The sequence below is a fragment of the Arachis ipaensis genome, chromosome B06, assembly GCF_000816755.2.
Source record: "Arachis ipaensis cultivar K30076 chromosome B06, Araip1.1, whole genome shotgun sequence".
Taxonomy (NCBI): domain Eukaryota; kingdom Viridiplantae; phylum Streptophyta; class Magnoliopsida; order Fabales; family Fabaceae; genus Arachis; species Arachis ipaensis.
The window spans coordinates 16,395,932-16,409,827 of NC_029790.2; the positions used below are offsets into that span (position 1 = coordinate 16,395,932).

Sequence of the window (13,896 nt, forward strand, 5' to 3'; positions counted from 1 at the left end):
GGAAGAAAAGGGGAAGGAGGGAGGGGAGGAGGCCACCGCCGATCTACCGAGCCCACCGGTGGTCCTACTTCGGCCTCTGCATCTGCCGCCGCCGTGGAGTGCGTCGCCGGGAAGGGGAGCTCGAGCTGCCGATCTACCCACCGTTCATGCATGCTCCTGCCACCGCCGATCTACCCAGCCGCTGCTCCTCGCCGCCTCGCCGCTGCTCCTCGCCGCTTCTGCTTCTTGCTTCGATCTCTGTTTCTGCTTTTTCTACTTTTGCATCTTCTGCATCTTCTGCTTCATCTTCTACTTTCTGCTTCTGCTTGAGTGCTTTTGCTTCTGCATCGTCTGCTTTTGCATCTTCTGCTTCATCTTCTACTTTCTGCTTCTGCTTCTGCTTGAGTGCTTCTGCCTCTACTTCTAATTTAATTTTAATTTGTTATTTACTGATTTTATCATTGTTGTATGTTGATTTGTTGAATCTGGATTGGAATAATGGATTTGTTCATCATAATCCCTAATTTTTATTGTTGGTTTTGTTCTTGTTTTGATTTCTGAATTGCTGTTACTTTTTTTCTGTTTTTGGATTCATTGTTGATTTGTTTTTGGATTTCTTGAATTTCTGATTTTGAGTTGTGTGTTTTTTTTTTTGTGTTGAATCTGTATTTTTAATTTGTTAATGGAAGAAGAATTTGTTCTTCTGGAAGAAGAAGAATTTATTTTTGGATTTCTTGAATTTCTGATTTTGAGTTTTGTGTTCTTTTTTTTTGTTGAATCTGTATTTTTAATTTGTTAATGGAAGAAGAATTTGTTCTTCTGGAAGAAGAACCAGAAGAAGAAGAAGAAGAACAAGAAGAATGAAATGGTGAAAAAAGGGTATTTTTGTCATTTAAAAAAAATTATTAAAAAGGACAATTTAAAAAAAATGTAACATTAAGGACGATTTTAAATCAAAAATTACATCAGGGACAGTTTTGATTCTGACCTTCAACGTTAGGAACCAAAACAATACTTACCCCGAAAATTAAAATAGGAATTTTGCCACCAATTTTAAAGAAATCGGCCCAAAATTGAGCCAAACAGACCGAACCAAACAAACCGAACTCAAAATGGACCCAAGGCCCAATTCAACCCAACCATTTAATCAAAACCCAGCTTCCCTTCCTCCTCCCTCTTCATTTCACGCTGGGAAACATTTTGGAGAAGGGAAGGAGAACTTAAAACCCTTGCTCTTGAATTTCAATCCAACGTAATTTTTTATCCGGAGTTCCGATTGACGAGCCGTCAGCGGCTACGTGTTTGTCTCGGAATTCTCTACAAAATTCAGTAACTAATTTGGACCAAATTGTCTCCATGAACTTGATCGGTCTTGCATCAATTCTCTGTGGGTAAGGTATATATATATATATATTGGAGCTTCAATTATGAGCTTTGGAACTTGGTGGAGGTTGGGTGATGTTGCCTTGATGATTTTGGACCTCTTGGGGTTGTGTTCGGTGCATTAGTGGGTTGCCTTGGGTAATACGTGAAAATCGGTCAAGGTATGGTTTAGGTTTCTCGTATTTAATATATAATATTTTGTAAAAACTTAGGCTAGTGACCCTAAGATAGGAAATGAAAATTGGTGTTATGTTGGTTGAGAATGATTATTATGTATATGATTAGTGAGTTGTGGAGGTTGAGATGGGAGCTTGTATATGTAATGTGTGTAATTTGATATGAGTATGATGGTTTGATGATGATTGGTGTGAGTAATAAAGCTAGAATGCTATATAATGATTTTGTTGGTTAATTGAGGAATTGTGTATGAGATTATGTAAAATTGAAGTATGGTTGATTCTAGTAGGATCTGGGGATTACAATGCTAGTAGTCTTTCTCCGTCTTCGTCGATAATCTGCCAGAAGATATATCAAGAAGAGAACTGTTTCATATGTTCAAATGGACAGAGAGAATCATCAACATATATCTGTCACGAAAGAATAAAAATGGACAGATATATCTGTTTGCCTTCATACGGTACACCACAAAGGGAGGAGTTTTGAAGGCTATTGCAGACATGAACAACATGGTGTTGAGAGGCAGAAAGTTGTTTGTTGGAGAAGCGAAGTATAGAAGGGAAGCTGCGTTACAAAATATGACAGACAAACGAATGAAAGTGACCACCAGACATGATGCTGGAGGCCACAATACACTGGAGCAGAGGGTGGGAGCGGCTGAAGAGAAAATGGTGAGGCATATATCAGATGCACCCGTCAAAGGCCAAAGTAGCAATGGATGGACAAAGAAGCTAGAAGTGTCGATAGCAAATGAGAATGTCACATGGCTACAGAGAAGTATTGTAGGCGGCACGAAGACGGCGATTGATTTTAATTCACTACAACAAAAGATCCACAGGGACTGGCCAGGTGTGACACAGGTAAGGGAGTTGGGGGCATATAAAGCAATGATAACGTTTAATACAGTGCGTAGTGCCGAAGAAGCTTACACATTTAGAATGAACGAACTATTAAAATTGTTTTATATGATCTGGAGATGGGATGAGACTGAGAAAAGTGAGTCTAGAAGGGTTTGACTAGAATGTTATGGAGTCCCAGTACATGCATGATCAAGGAACACCTTTCACAGAATAGGAGAGCAATGGGGCGAAGTGGTGGAATGCGATAAACTGACGGAATTGTGTAATTCGTTCAGTGTGGGTAGAGTTCTCATCAATACATGCACCTTTGATATGATCAACGAATGGATCCACGTTACAATAGGGACAAGTGAATTCGACGTCCTTGTAAGAGAAGTGGATGGAGAGGTGTATCGGGAGGAGTGCTTTCGGAAAAAAAAGGAGGAGGCAGGAGTAAGGCACATGATAAACGGAAAAGCGACGCAGCGGGAACCAATGGCGGTTGGATGGGATCCGGCGGTAGTACAGATGAAGGTGGACCATAGGAACGACGAACCGGGGAGGGGAGTTTCGTAAATTCAAGTCTCATTTTAAACGAGTGGCATCACAAAAATTCAAATCCATCATACGAAAACGGTAATCATGCGGCATTAAAGGGTTGGGCGGATTCAAAGGGATCGCATGAAATCAATGAGATTGATTCGGAAGAAACGGTTTCAAATAATTATTATGAAGGATATGATTGCCATATATATATGAAGGTACAAGCAAGAAAAGTGGGCTGGAAGTCAACAGGCCCAATAAGTTGATGATGAGACAAGATGATGAGTTGCTGGTGAAGGGCGTAGGGGCTTGGCCAGCGGGTGGGTCCTCTAAACGGGCTGGATCTGACCCGAGCGCAAGGATGACTCGGCAGGAAGCGGAGTGAATCTCCCTAGGGTGAACATGGCACCTCCAGCCTTGGGGAAGCACGCCGTCGGGACGAGGAGCAGGGGAGAAGTCGGTCAACAGAATGCGCAGGAGGAGAGGGAACCGGGCGCATGATCGATCGGGCATGGGCGGAAGCTAGCGGATGTGCGCATGGCGCCTAGACGCATGGATGGCGCATCGGGAGATTTGGGAATCGGAGTGGAAGGCGGCAGTGGGCTGAGATGCGACCAGGCGATCGGTGCATGGGGAACGGAATGTAAGCGGGCTGATGAAGGGCAGAGCACTGTCGAGGAGGTTGCCAATGAGAAGAGTGACCGACGACAGAAAGGAAAGAAGGTGGCTTTGGATGCAGAAATTAAAGAAGCTCCAAGGACGAGCGGCGCAGAGAATGGGGGACAAGGAAATGCTGATGAGATAATCCGATACTGTAATGATCCGGAAGTCAAACGGCAGTCTAGAAGAGGAACATGATTGGGACTGGAGGAAGGGAAAATCTTGGTGGATGATACTGTACAGTGATAGGGTAAAGGACGCGAGGAAGAACATGAGAATGACGCAGATTCAGAATCAGAGATGAGGAAACTAGGCAGAGAAGAACAGAGGCTGACTTGGGAAGAAGAGATGGCTGAGAACAAAGAGGTCTGGAAGTTAGCTGTAGAGTCAGGTGCTCAGTGCAGCGACGAGGATGATATTATGGCAATCTTGCAGGAGCAGAACGAAGTCATGGCGATGAAACGATGACAGGCCAAGCAAAAAGAAAAATATCGAAGAAGCCGGCCAAAAAATCGTAAACAGGTGTGTAATATTTTGGTAAAATGATTTTTAGTTCTTGGAATATAAGGGGGTTGGGAGATGCTGCAAAAGTTAGTATGCTAAAGAATTTTAAAAATAAATTTAGGCTGAAAATGTTGGGTTTGATAGAAACAAAGAAGGAGGTCATGACTAAATTTGATGTTGCTCGCATCTGGGGAAGTGACAGAGCGTGTTGGGAGTTCGTAGGATCGATTGGGTCTTCAGGAGGACTGTTGTTAATATGGAATGAACCGGCCTTTAAAATGTATAATTGTTATAAAGGGGATAGATGGCTGTGTCTAGAAAGAGTTGTGGTAAAAGATAACTTTCATTGTGCTATATGTTTGGTGTATGGACCGCATGAGAAAGCTGAGAAAATCTCCATGTGGGAGGAGTTGAGTTATATTGCAGGATTGTGTCAGGTGTCATTCTGTTTTTTGGGGGACTTTAACGAAATTCTGCTCTTTGAGGAAAGGAAAGGAGCTACGGCATTACCAGCGTCTGCGACAAAGTTTAGAACATGGATAAATGATATGGAGTTGGTCGATTTGGAACTTAATGATTGCAAGTATACATGGTTTAGGGGACAGTCGTGCAGTCGTATTGACAGGAGCTTGGATTCTTTAGGGTGGCTTGATATGTACCCGAAGTTGCGTCTAAGAAGTGAACCTAGAGGTTTATCAGACCACTGCCCGTTGATCATGGAAGACTTCAAAAGATTTGATGGTTCAAGACCGTTCCGTAGCCTGGACTCGTGGTTCACACATGAAGGGTTCTTGAGAATGGTGAAGGAGGAATGTAGGGAATTAGGAGACGTACAATTCCTAGAGAAGATGAAAGCACTGTCAGGACCTTTACGTTTATGGCATAAGCAGCATTTTGGGGATATGACTGAGCGGATAAAGAGGTTTGAGGAAGAAATACGTAAGGTGGATGATATGGTTAGTAGTGGACGGTACGATGGTACAATAGAGGCAAGAAGAAGGGCGTTAGTGAGGTGCTGTGAGAAGTGGTATATAAGGCAGGATATGCAATGGAAGCAAATGTCAAGATCTAGATATGCCACTGAGATGGATAGAAACACAAGGTACTTCCATAATATTGCTTCGACGAGGAGAAGAAATAACCGGATTGAGGCTTTGGTGATCAATGGGAGGCTAGTAAGGAATCAAGCAAGAATCAAGATTGCCATCCGGGACTTTTATAAACGTCTGTACCACCAGGAAGCGTCCCCAAGGGTGACTTTTAGGGATGGATTGGTTAACCGTCTAGAGAGGGAGGAAGCAGAAGCCTTAGAGGTGCTACCATCAGTAGAGGAAGTGAAAGCGGCAGTATGGAACTGTGAATCTTCTAAGGCTCCGGGGAGTGATGGATACAATATGAATTTTATAAAAAAGTGTTGGGATGAGATTAGCACGGAGTTCACTGCAGCTGTGATGAACTTTTTTGAAACTGCGAGTTTACCAGCAGGCACTAATATCACTTGGGTAGCGTTGGCTTCGAAATTCGTTGGGGCTAAGGAGATAAAAGACCTCAGACCTATCAGCATGGTTGGATGTGTCTATAAAGTTATTTCTAAAATATTGACACGGAGAATGAGGGGTGTTATGCCATGCTTAGTTGGGGAATCTCAGAGTGCTTTTGTGAAGGGGAGAAAGATACATGATGGAGCTTTAATAACATGTGAAACTGTGCAATGGTTAAAACTGAAGAAGAAGGCTTCAGCGATTATTAAATTGGACTTCCAAAAAGCCTATGATAGAGAAAAGTGGTGCTTTGTTGACATTGTGCTTGAGAAGATGGGCTTTGGAAGAACATGGAAGGCGTGGGTAAGGGAGTGTGTTACATCGGCATCTATATCCCTTCTAATTAATGGATCACCGTCGAAACCATTCAAAATGGAGAGAGGGCTACGTCAAGGAGACCCGCTATCGCCATTCTTGTTTGTCCTGGTGGTGGATGTGCTGAACAGGATGATTGGGGAGGCGGTTAGAAACAGTCGGATATCTCCTCTATTAGTCGGTAGGGATAAAATAGAGCTATCACACCTACAATTTGCTGATGATACTATTTTATTCTGTCCGCCAGAGGAGGAGACTGTCAGTAACTATAAGAGGCTTCTGAGGTGTTTTGAAATGATGTCAAGGTTAAGCATCAACTTCAAGAAGTCTAACTTGATACCAGTGAACTGTAGCCAGGAGTGGGTCAACCAGATGTGTCAGCTACTAGGTTGTCAGGAGGCAGCTCTACCGGTGCGGTACCTTGGCATTAGCCTAGGAGCAAATTCGAGGTTGGTAAAAACTCAGCTTGTGGAAAGTAAAGGTTTTTAGCAAGGCCGAAAAGCTGGTACTCATCAAGTCAGTTATTAACAGCCTGCCTATTTATTATCTGAGTTTGTACAAGATGCCAAACGCAGTTACAAGAAGAATTATCTACTTGCAGAGGAAATTCTTTTGGGGAAAGGATGATGGACGACCTGGTATGGCACTAGTGAAATGGGAGTTGATCTAGGCACCAAAGAAGCTAGGAGGATTGGGGGTGGGTGATACGGTGGTCTGAAATACGGCATTATTGTTTAAATGGTGGTGGCGGTTCTCTAAGGAGGATTGTCCCCTATGGAAGAGGATTGTATGCTCTTGCAATAACTTGAACCCAAACCACTTGTTGTCGACTCAGATATTGCCAAAGAAGGGAGGACCGTGGAGAGACATATGCCAAGTACAAATAAAAGAGCAACATGTCAGACAGAAGATGATTGATGGGCTTGCTATGGAAGTAGGAGATGGTAGGTCCACCAGATTTTGGGAAGATACATGGCTCCAAGTGGAAAAACTGAAAGACAACTTTTCAAGACTCTTCTTGATTTCAAACAAAAAATGATCAGTTATTGGGGATTGTGGGTTCTGGGATGGGATAGAGTGGGTGTGGCAATTTCAATGGAGAAGGGAACTACGACAATGGGAGACAAATGTACTGAACCAGTTGCTGCATTTCCTACAATCTGTTAGATTGATAGCAGATGTGCAAGATAGAGTGGTGTGGAAATTTCACAAAGAATGTGTTTATTCAACTAACTCATTTGTGCAGGTGTTGCAGGAAGAGACTATGGATGAGGAGCTTCTGAGCTACAGATTCACAAAAGAAATATGGAAAGGCCTAGTTCCGCCACGAGTGGAACTGTTCTTCTGGTTTGTTTTGGTAGGCCGAGTCAATACAAAGGATAGGCTTAGTAGATTGGGAGTCCTACAACAGAATGATACCATGTGCATGTTATGTAAGAAAGATGCTGAAAATATACAACATCTATTTATTACTTGTGAGTACTCGTGGCAGGTATGGTGTGCTTGGATATCGTCGTTTGGAAACAAGTGGATTATCCCCGGCAGTGTGAAAGAGCAATTTGAGAGTTGGAAAGTTGTCCCAATGAGGAAAGAGTTACGCAGGTATTGGCTAGTTGCCTTCTTGTCAGTGATATGGACTATATGGTTACACAGAAATGATGCCATTTTTCACAATAAAATAACAGGGATTAGAGGCTGCGTGGATCAATCCTTTTCATATGTCACAGAATGGTATTGTAAATGACTCATGTTGTTGATGGCAATGCCGGAGATGACATAGAAGTTGTACGATCATTATAATTGTTTGTATTTTTTGCTCCACATGTGTGTTGAGCTCCTTTTTTCAAAAAAAAAATCTCGCTAAATTTATTTACATAGTTTCCTATAGACATTATTTTAATAATAGTATTTTTCTAACCTAATTAATTAATTAATAATAATTATATTTTTATACGAATGTTAAAAATACTTGGTGGATGAATAGTATAAAAACTTTGGTTTCAATATTGATATGGTCGTTACACCTACAAAACTCGGCAAAACATGTTACACTTCGGCCATAACTCGGCGATATACGTTATAAATACCACCTTCATGAGTAATAATTCGGCAAAACTGACATTATGGATCCAAACAAACGAGTAAAAGACAACATAATGACCATATACGTTATCAATCCTTGCTAAGATAGATGTTAAGGAAAAAATCGTTAATGACAGAAAACTGATCATATAAAAACAAAATAAAAGTATCTTTTTCATAGACTTCTTACTTGAATTTTATACTGATTTAAGCATTGGAGTGCCTTTGCAGATACACTCCCCCTCTCTTCCTCTTTATTGTCCACGCTTTTGCAAGTTGAAAGGAAAAGCTCGGAAGTGACGAGCTAGCAGTGCAGCCTCCCGAGGAGATATATATATATATATTTTGCCATGGATTGATGAGGTTTTTGAGGATAAAATCGAAGTATATTATCCTTGAAATTATTGATTAAACATGGGTCCTTTTTTAATTTCTTTTATCTATCTCCGTTGTGGAAGATCACAGTCAATAACCATTATTTGTGAATTACGATATATATATATACATGTTGCCATCATTGGTCATGATTTATTCATTTAAAAATATGGAGTCTATTAAAATACATTGTAAGAAATGAATGATAAATTAATGGTATTTTATGATTTCTATGCAGAATGAGTAAACAAAAAATTGGTAATTATATGAGAGTTATAGGTCCATACAAAATAAAGAATTGATTGAAACATCTTTGTATGATTCATATGAACAATACATAAGTTGTACTTATGCTAAATAATATAATGTCTCAAATATAACAAACCAAAACCATTGATGAAGAAAACAAAAAGACCATGTTCTTCCACTTTCGATGAAAACGACCCTAAATTGAATTCATCAATAAAGACATCATTTCCATAGCTTTGGAATCACCGACTTCCCACCTTATAATGCTTCCTCACCACACCACTCCCTCAGTTTTCCGATCCATTTCTTAAATCCTAAATCTTGAGTGATGGCTCCTCCACCACCCAATGGTTATCGTCACGAAACGATGATTGACATAAAGAACAGCAACAAGACCGCTCAACAAACAGTGGGTTCCAGCGGCGGTCTGGAGTTCTGGAACCTCACCTACACCGTGAGCAAGAAGTTGAAGGTGGAGGAGAAGTGGTCGAATGAAGACGTGGACTTACTCCACGATATCAGTGGCTATGCACCGAAGGGGTGCATCACGGCGGTGATGGGGCCCAGTGGTGCGGGAAAGTCAACGTTCTTGGACGGACTTGCTGGGAGGATCAAGAGTGGGAGCCTGAAAGGAAGGATTTCATTGGATGGTGCAAGTGTGAGTGCAAGCTTGATCAAGAGAACTTGTGCATATATCATGCAGGACGATAGGCTTTTTCCTATGCTCACTGTTTATGAGACTTTGATGTTTGCTGCTGATTTTCGATTGGGGCCTCTCTCGCTTGCTGATAAAAGGCACAGAGTCGATAACTTGATAGATCAACTTGGCTTATCGGTAATTAATTGTTAAAAATGAATACATGATTTAATACATGTGACTAACTTTTTGTGTGCAGACATCCAGGAACACGTACATAGGAGACGAAGGAACAAGAGGAGTTTCGGGTGGAGAGCGGCGGAGAGTGTCAATAGGAGTGAACATCATCCACGGTCCGTCCCTTCTCTTCCTAGACGAGCCAACCTCCGGGCTGGACTCCACAAGCGCACACAATGTGATCGAAAAGGTTCACGACATTGCACGCAGCGGCAGCACCGTCATCCTCACCATCCACCAACCCTCTTCAAGAATCCAAATGCTCCTCGACCATCTCATCATTCTCGCCAGGGGCCAGCTCATGTACCAAGGCTCACCTAATGACGTCACGCAACATTTGACTCGCATGTCCCGCAGGGTACCAAAGGGTGAGAACCCTATCGAACATCTCATTGACGTGATCCAAGAATACGATCAATGTGAGGTTGGAGTGGAGGCGCTTGCTGAGTTTGCACGCACTGGAATGAAGCCCCCTCTGTTGAAGGAGGGTGTGTCTGTCGAGCCGTCGCCGTCGCTCGTGAGGGCACGGCATGGGCGTGGGTATGAGGAGAAGTCGTTGGAGGTATCTGGGACATCTCAAGTGAGTAGGAGAGTTGCGGATGAGTATGGTCACAGTTTGAGGAGTCCGTACAACAAGAATTCGCAGTCGTGGAGCAGTAGTCACAGCGCTATGTTTCTCAAGTTCACTCCTTCACGACTCAGGAATAAAGAGTCCAAGCCACACAATAATCCTGCAAGGTAAACCATTCCCCAACATTGATCCATATAATGATCCATATAATAAAGTAGAAATTGAAGTACAAGTAAAAGTAATAACTGAAAATTATTAAATTTTTAATAAGTATTATGTAACAATTTTTAATTATCTGTGAAATTAAGTAAAATTAAGTGTATCTAAATTTTTACCGCACGTGATAATATTTGTGTATTTGTCATGACAGGCATGGTTCCTCACCAGGGTACTACACATACTCAAGTGAGATCCTGGCAGCGACACCAACCCCTCACAGCAGTGACTACACTGTGAACGAAAACGACTATCTCACCCCAACAACCGGCGCTGCCACGCCAGAGCACCTGGCTCCAAAATTCGCCAACTCCTTCCTCTCGGAAACCTGGATCCTGATGCGGCGCAACTTCATCAACATCCGAAGAACCCCAGAGCTGTTCCTGTCACGCCTCATGGTACTCACCATCATGGGCTTCATGATGGCCACAATGTTCCACAACCCCAAACAGAATCTTCAGGGAATCACCAACCGCCTCAGCTTCTTCATCTTCACCGTCTGCCTCTTCTTCTTCTCCTCAAACGACGCCGTCCCTGCCTTCATCCAAGAACGCTTCATCTTCATTAGAGAAACCTCTCACAATGCCTACAGAGCCTCTTCCTACACCATCGCCGGCTTAATCACTCACATGCCTTTTCTTCTCCTCCAAGCTTCCGTTTACGCTGCCATTGTTTGGTTTGCCCTAACCCTAAGAGGTCCTTTCTACTACTTCCTCATCGTCCTCTTCGTCTCGCTTCTCTCCACCAACTCCTTCGTCGTCTTCATCAGCTCCGTTGTTCCCAACTATATACTAGGTTACGCCGCTGTCATTGCTTTCACTGCCTTGTTCTTCTTGTTTTGTGGATACTTCTTGAGCAGCCATGATATACCGGTTTATTGGCGGTGGATGAACAAAATTTCCACCATGACTTACCCTTATGAAGGGCTACTAATGAACCAGTATCAGACAAACATTACTTTTGGACACAACAATAGCATCAACATAACTGGTTTTGGAATCTTGAATAATCTTCACATTGGGACTGAGGAGTATAAGAAGTGGGAGAATGTGGGAATCATGTTAGGTTGGGCTGTGTTATATAGGCTTCTTTATTTATTATTTATGACAATATGTAAAAAGCACCTCAAATTTGATTCGAAATTTGTGTGCTATGAATATAGTGAAAATTTAAAATTATATCATCAATAATTATAAACATGAATTTAGCACAATATTACATCCCTATACATGAGTTAGAATTGTTCCAAATTTCATAACCTTATGTTTTATAATTGACATTTATATTGTGTTATAGAATGGTTTTGAGTAGAAAAATTCGAATTTTATTGACATGTATTAAGATAGAACGCTATTGATTATTAGTATTACTCATTGTTTATGATTATGAAACAATAACTACTAATAAAAGCTTTAATCTCGCTAAATTTATTTACATAGTTTACTATACACATTATTTTAATAATAGTATTTTTCTAACCTAATTAATTAATTAATAATAATTATATTTTTATACCAATGTTAAAAATACTTGGTGGATGAATAGTATAAAAACTTTGGCTTCAATATAATACACAATGGAAAAAACTTCGTTATGTTATACCTAAAAAGGCTAATTTAACAAGAGATCCCAGCATTAATTTATAGGTGAGTTCTACCCAATTTCCTCTAAATCAACATGTAAATTACCTTCCATTAGATGTTTAGTTTTAGTTTGAGTTAATTTAACTCAACAAGAGTTAATATCTTAACTAAAGTAGGACAACTTTGTAATTAAATATTTTTATAAGAGGGATAAAAATATAATTTCTGTAAACATTAAAAAGTAAAGTTATATTTCTTAGAAGCTCAATGCCCCTTTGTCACATTTCTCTCTGAAATTGAAAGAAAAAATAACTCAACCTGTACCCACCCATTGACCCAGTCCCGCCGCTCGCAGCCAGCAGCCACGCCAACCACCGCAGCCATCTCAACCCCGCAGCTCCGTTGCATGTACAGGCATCGCATGTGGAAGATCGGCGCCGTCGCAGGAGCTTGAAGTCCTCTCCTCTGTTTGAGAGCGCTCTCTCTGTGTTCACCGTGCCTCCGTCACCGTCACTGTAACCGTCACTGTCAAGAACTTCTTCGTGCTTTCCTCGCCGCCTGACATCTCTGTTCGTTCTGTCTTCATCCGTTAGCCGGAACCTTCCCTCGCCGCTGACATCTCTGTTCGCTCTGTTCGTTCTTCAGGTAAGTCTTCTCCTTTTCTCCATTTTGAAAGAGTGATCCTTCTTGGTATTTAATGAACATTTCCCTTTTCATTTATATGGCAGTGTGTCCCTTGGGTTTGAGAAATTTTCATTTCAAACTTTCTTTGGTTCGACAATTTTCATATCACTCTGTAAAATTTTGCTGAAGTTACTATCATGGCATTACTTCAATGTTCAACTGCATTTACTCATATTTTTCTTCAATTATACCAATTTGAATGCAATAGAAACGGTAATCTAGAGGTAGAACAAGAGGCTTCTACCCTTTTTGATATGTGTTTTGGAGTTATAAGTAAATACAAACTCTTAATTAAATAAATTCAGTTCCACTTTGATATGATGCCCAAATTTTCTTCCACTTATAAGTAAATACAAACTCTTAATTTTCTTCCACTTTTACTCATGTTTAAATTCTGTTAAGGAGCAAGAAAGCTCAAATGAAGTCAAGTGCAATAAAAATCACCACTGGCTATATAGAAAAACAATTGCTAATGCAGATGAAGCTTTGGTCGGAGCATTTATAGTTGACAGTGGCTTTAAAGCTGCAATTGTATTTCTTACGTACGTGGCTTGGCATACAAGTTGGTTTTGAAGCCTCACAATTGATTAATGTTTGCCGAGGAAGTGTTGGCTATTAGGGGTGCACATGGACCGGGTGAAGCCGGGTTTGATGTGATCTAGACCCGACCCGAAATATACACCGGGTCTATTTATTAGACCCGAATGGGGCTGGAAGTGAGTCAAGCCAGCTCATGAGCCAGCTCGAACTCGACTCGTTAACAGCTCGATAAGCTAAGCTCGTGAGCTGGTGAGCCAAGCTTGAGCCTAAAATTGAGCTCATAAATTAAATGAGCCGAGCTTGAGCTTGGATAAGCTCAACTCATTAGCTCGTGAGCTGGCTCGATTATATATATATATATATATTATAACAATCTTAATTATTTAATATTTATATTTATTTTTTACATATAATTTTAATATAGGACATAAATATAAAATTTATAATTTATTGATAGATAAACAATATATAAAATTAATCTTTTCAAATATTTTTAAAAATATATAAGTTATAATTTATTGATATAAAATTATAGATTATGTATTTATGTTTCTCTTATTTGAGCCAGCTCGTGAGCTCGAGCCAGCTCGTGAGTTTTTGGTGAGCCGAGCTTGAGCTTAAGAAATAAGCTCGATTGTTAATGAGCCGAGCCGTGAGCCAAGCTCAATTTTCGTGAGCCGAGCTTGAGCTTGGTCTAGCTCGGCTAAGCTCGGCTCACTTCCAGCCCTAGTCACAGTTATGGACCTAGATAAAATTAGGGACTGATTATTTGAACATAGTC

At 41.0% G+C, this 13,896-nt stretch overlaps 2 protein-coding genes across 2 annotated transcripts in view; one reads left to right on the top strand and one right to left on the bottom strand.

The window, feature by feature from the left end:
* Positions 1-1,161, bottom strand: part of LOC107645767 (linoleate 9S-lipoxygenase-like) — a 10,983-nt gene extending 9,822 nt beyond the window's left edge. Inside the window, exons 1-2 of the mRNA XM_021105448.1 lie at positions 1,134-1,161; positions 142-402 (exon numbers count right to left, since the gene is read on the bottom strand). Coding sequence (XP_020961107.1) covers positions 142-402; positions 1,134-1,161 — 289 coding nt within the window. The remainder of the gene's footprint in view (positions 1-141; positions 403-1,133) is intronic.
* Positions 8,939-11,619, top strand: LOC107646431 (ABC transporter G family member 6-like). Its single transcript, XM_016350613.2, has 4 exons — positions 8,939-9,482; positions 9,544-10,259; positions 10,463-11,453; positions 11,605-11,619. Exons 1-4 carry the CDS (start codon positions 8,976-8,978, stop codon positions 11,617-11,619), a joined length of 2,229 nt encoding a protein of 742 aa, XP_016206099.1. The 5' UTR covers positions 8,939-8,975.

What these genes read in the sequence shown, in the direction of transcription:
- LOC107646431 (XM_016350613.2), top strand. Translation starts at nt 8,976, where the DNA reads ATGGCTCCTCCACCACCCAATGGTTATCGTCACGAAACGATGATTGAC. An exon ending in TAGATCAACTTGGCTTATCG is followed by an intron (nt 9,483 to 9,543) that starts GTAATTAATTGT and finishes TTTTGTGTGCAG; the next exon opens with ACATCCAGGAACACGTACAT. An exon ending in CCACACAATAATCCTGCAAG is followed by an intron (nt 10,260 to 10,462) that starts GTAAACCATTCC and finishes TTGTCATGACAG; the next exon opens with GCATGGTTCCTCACCAGGGT.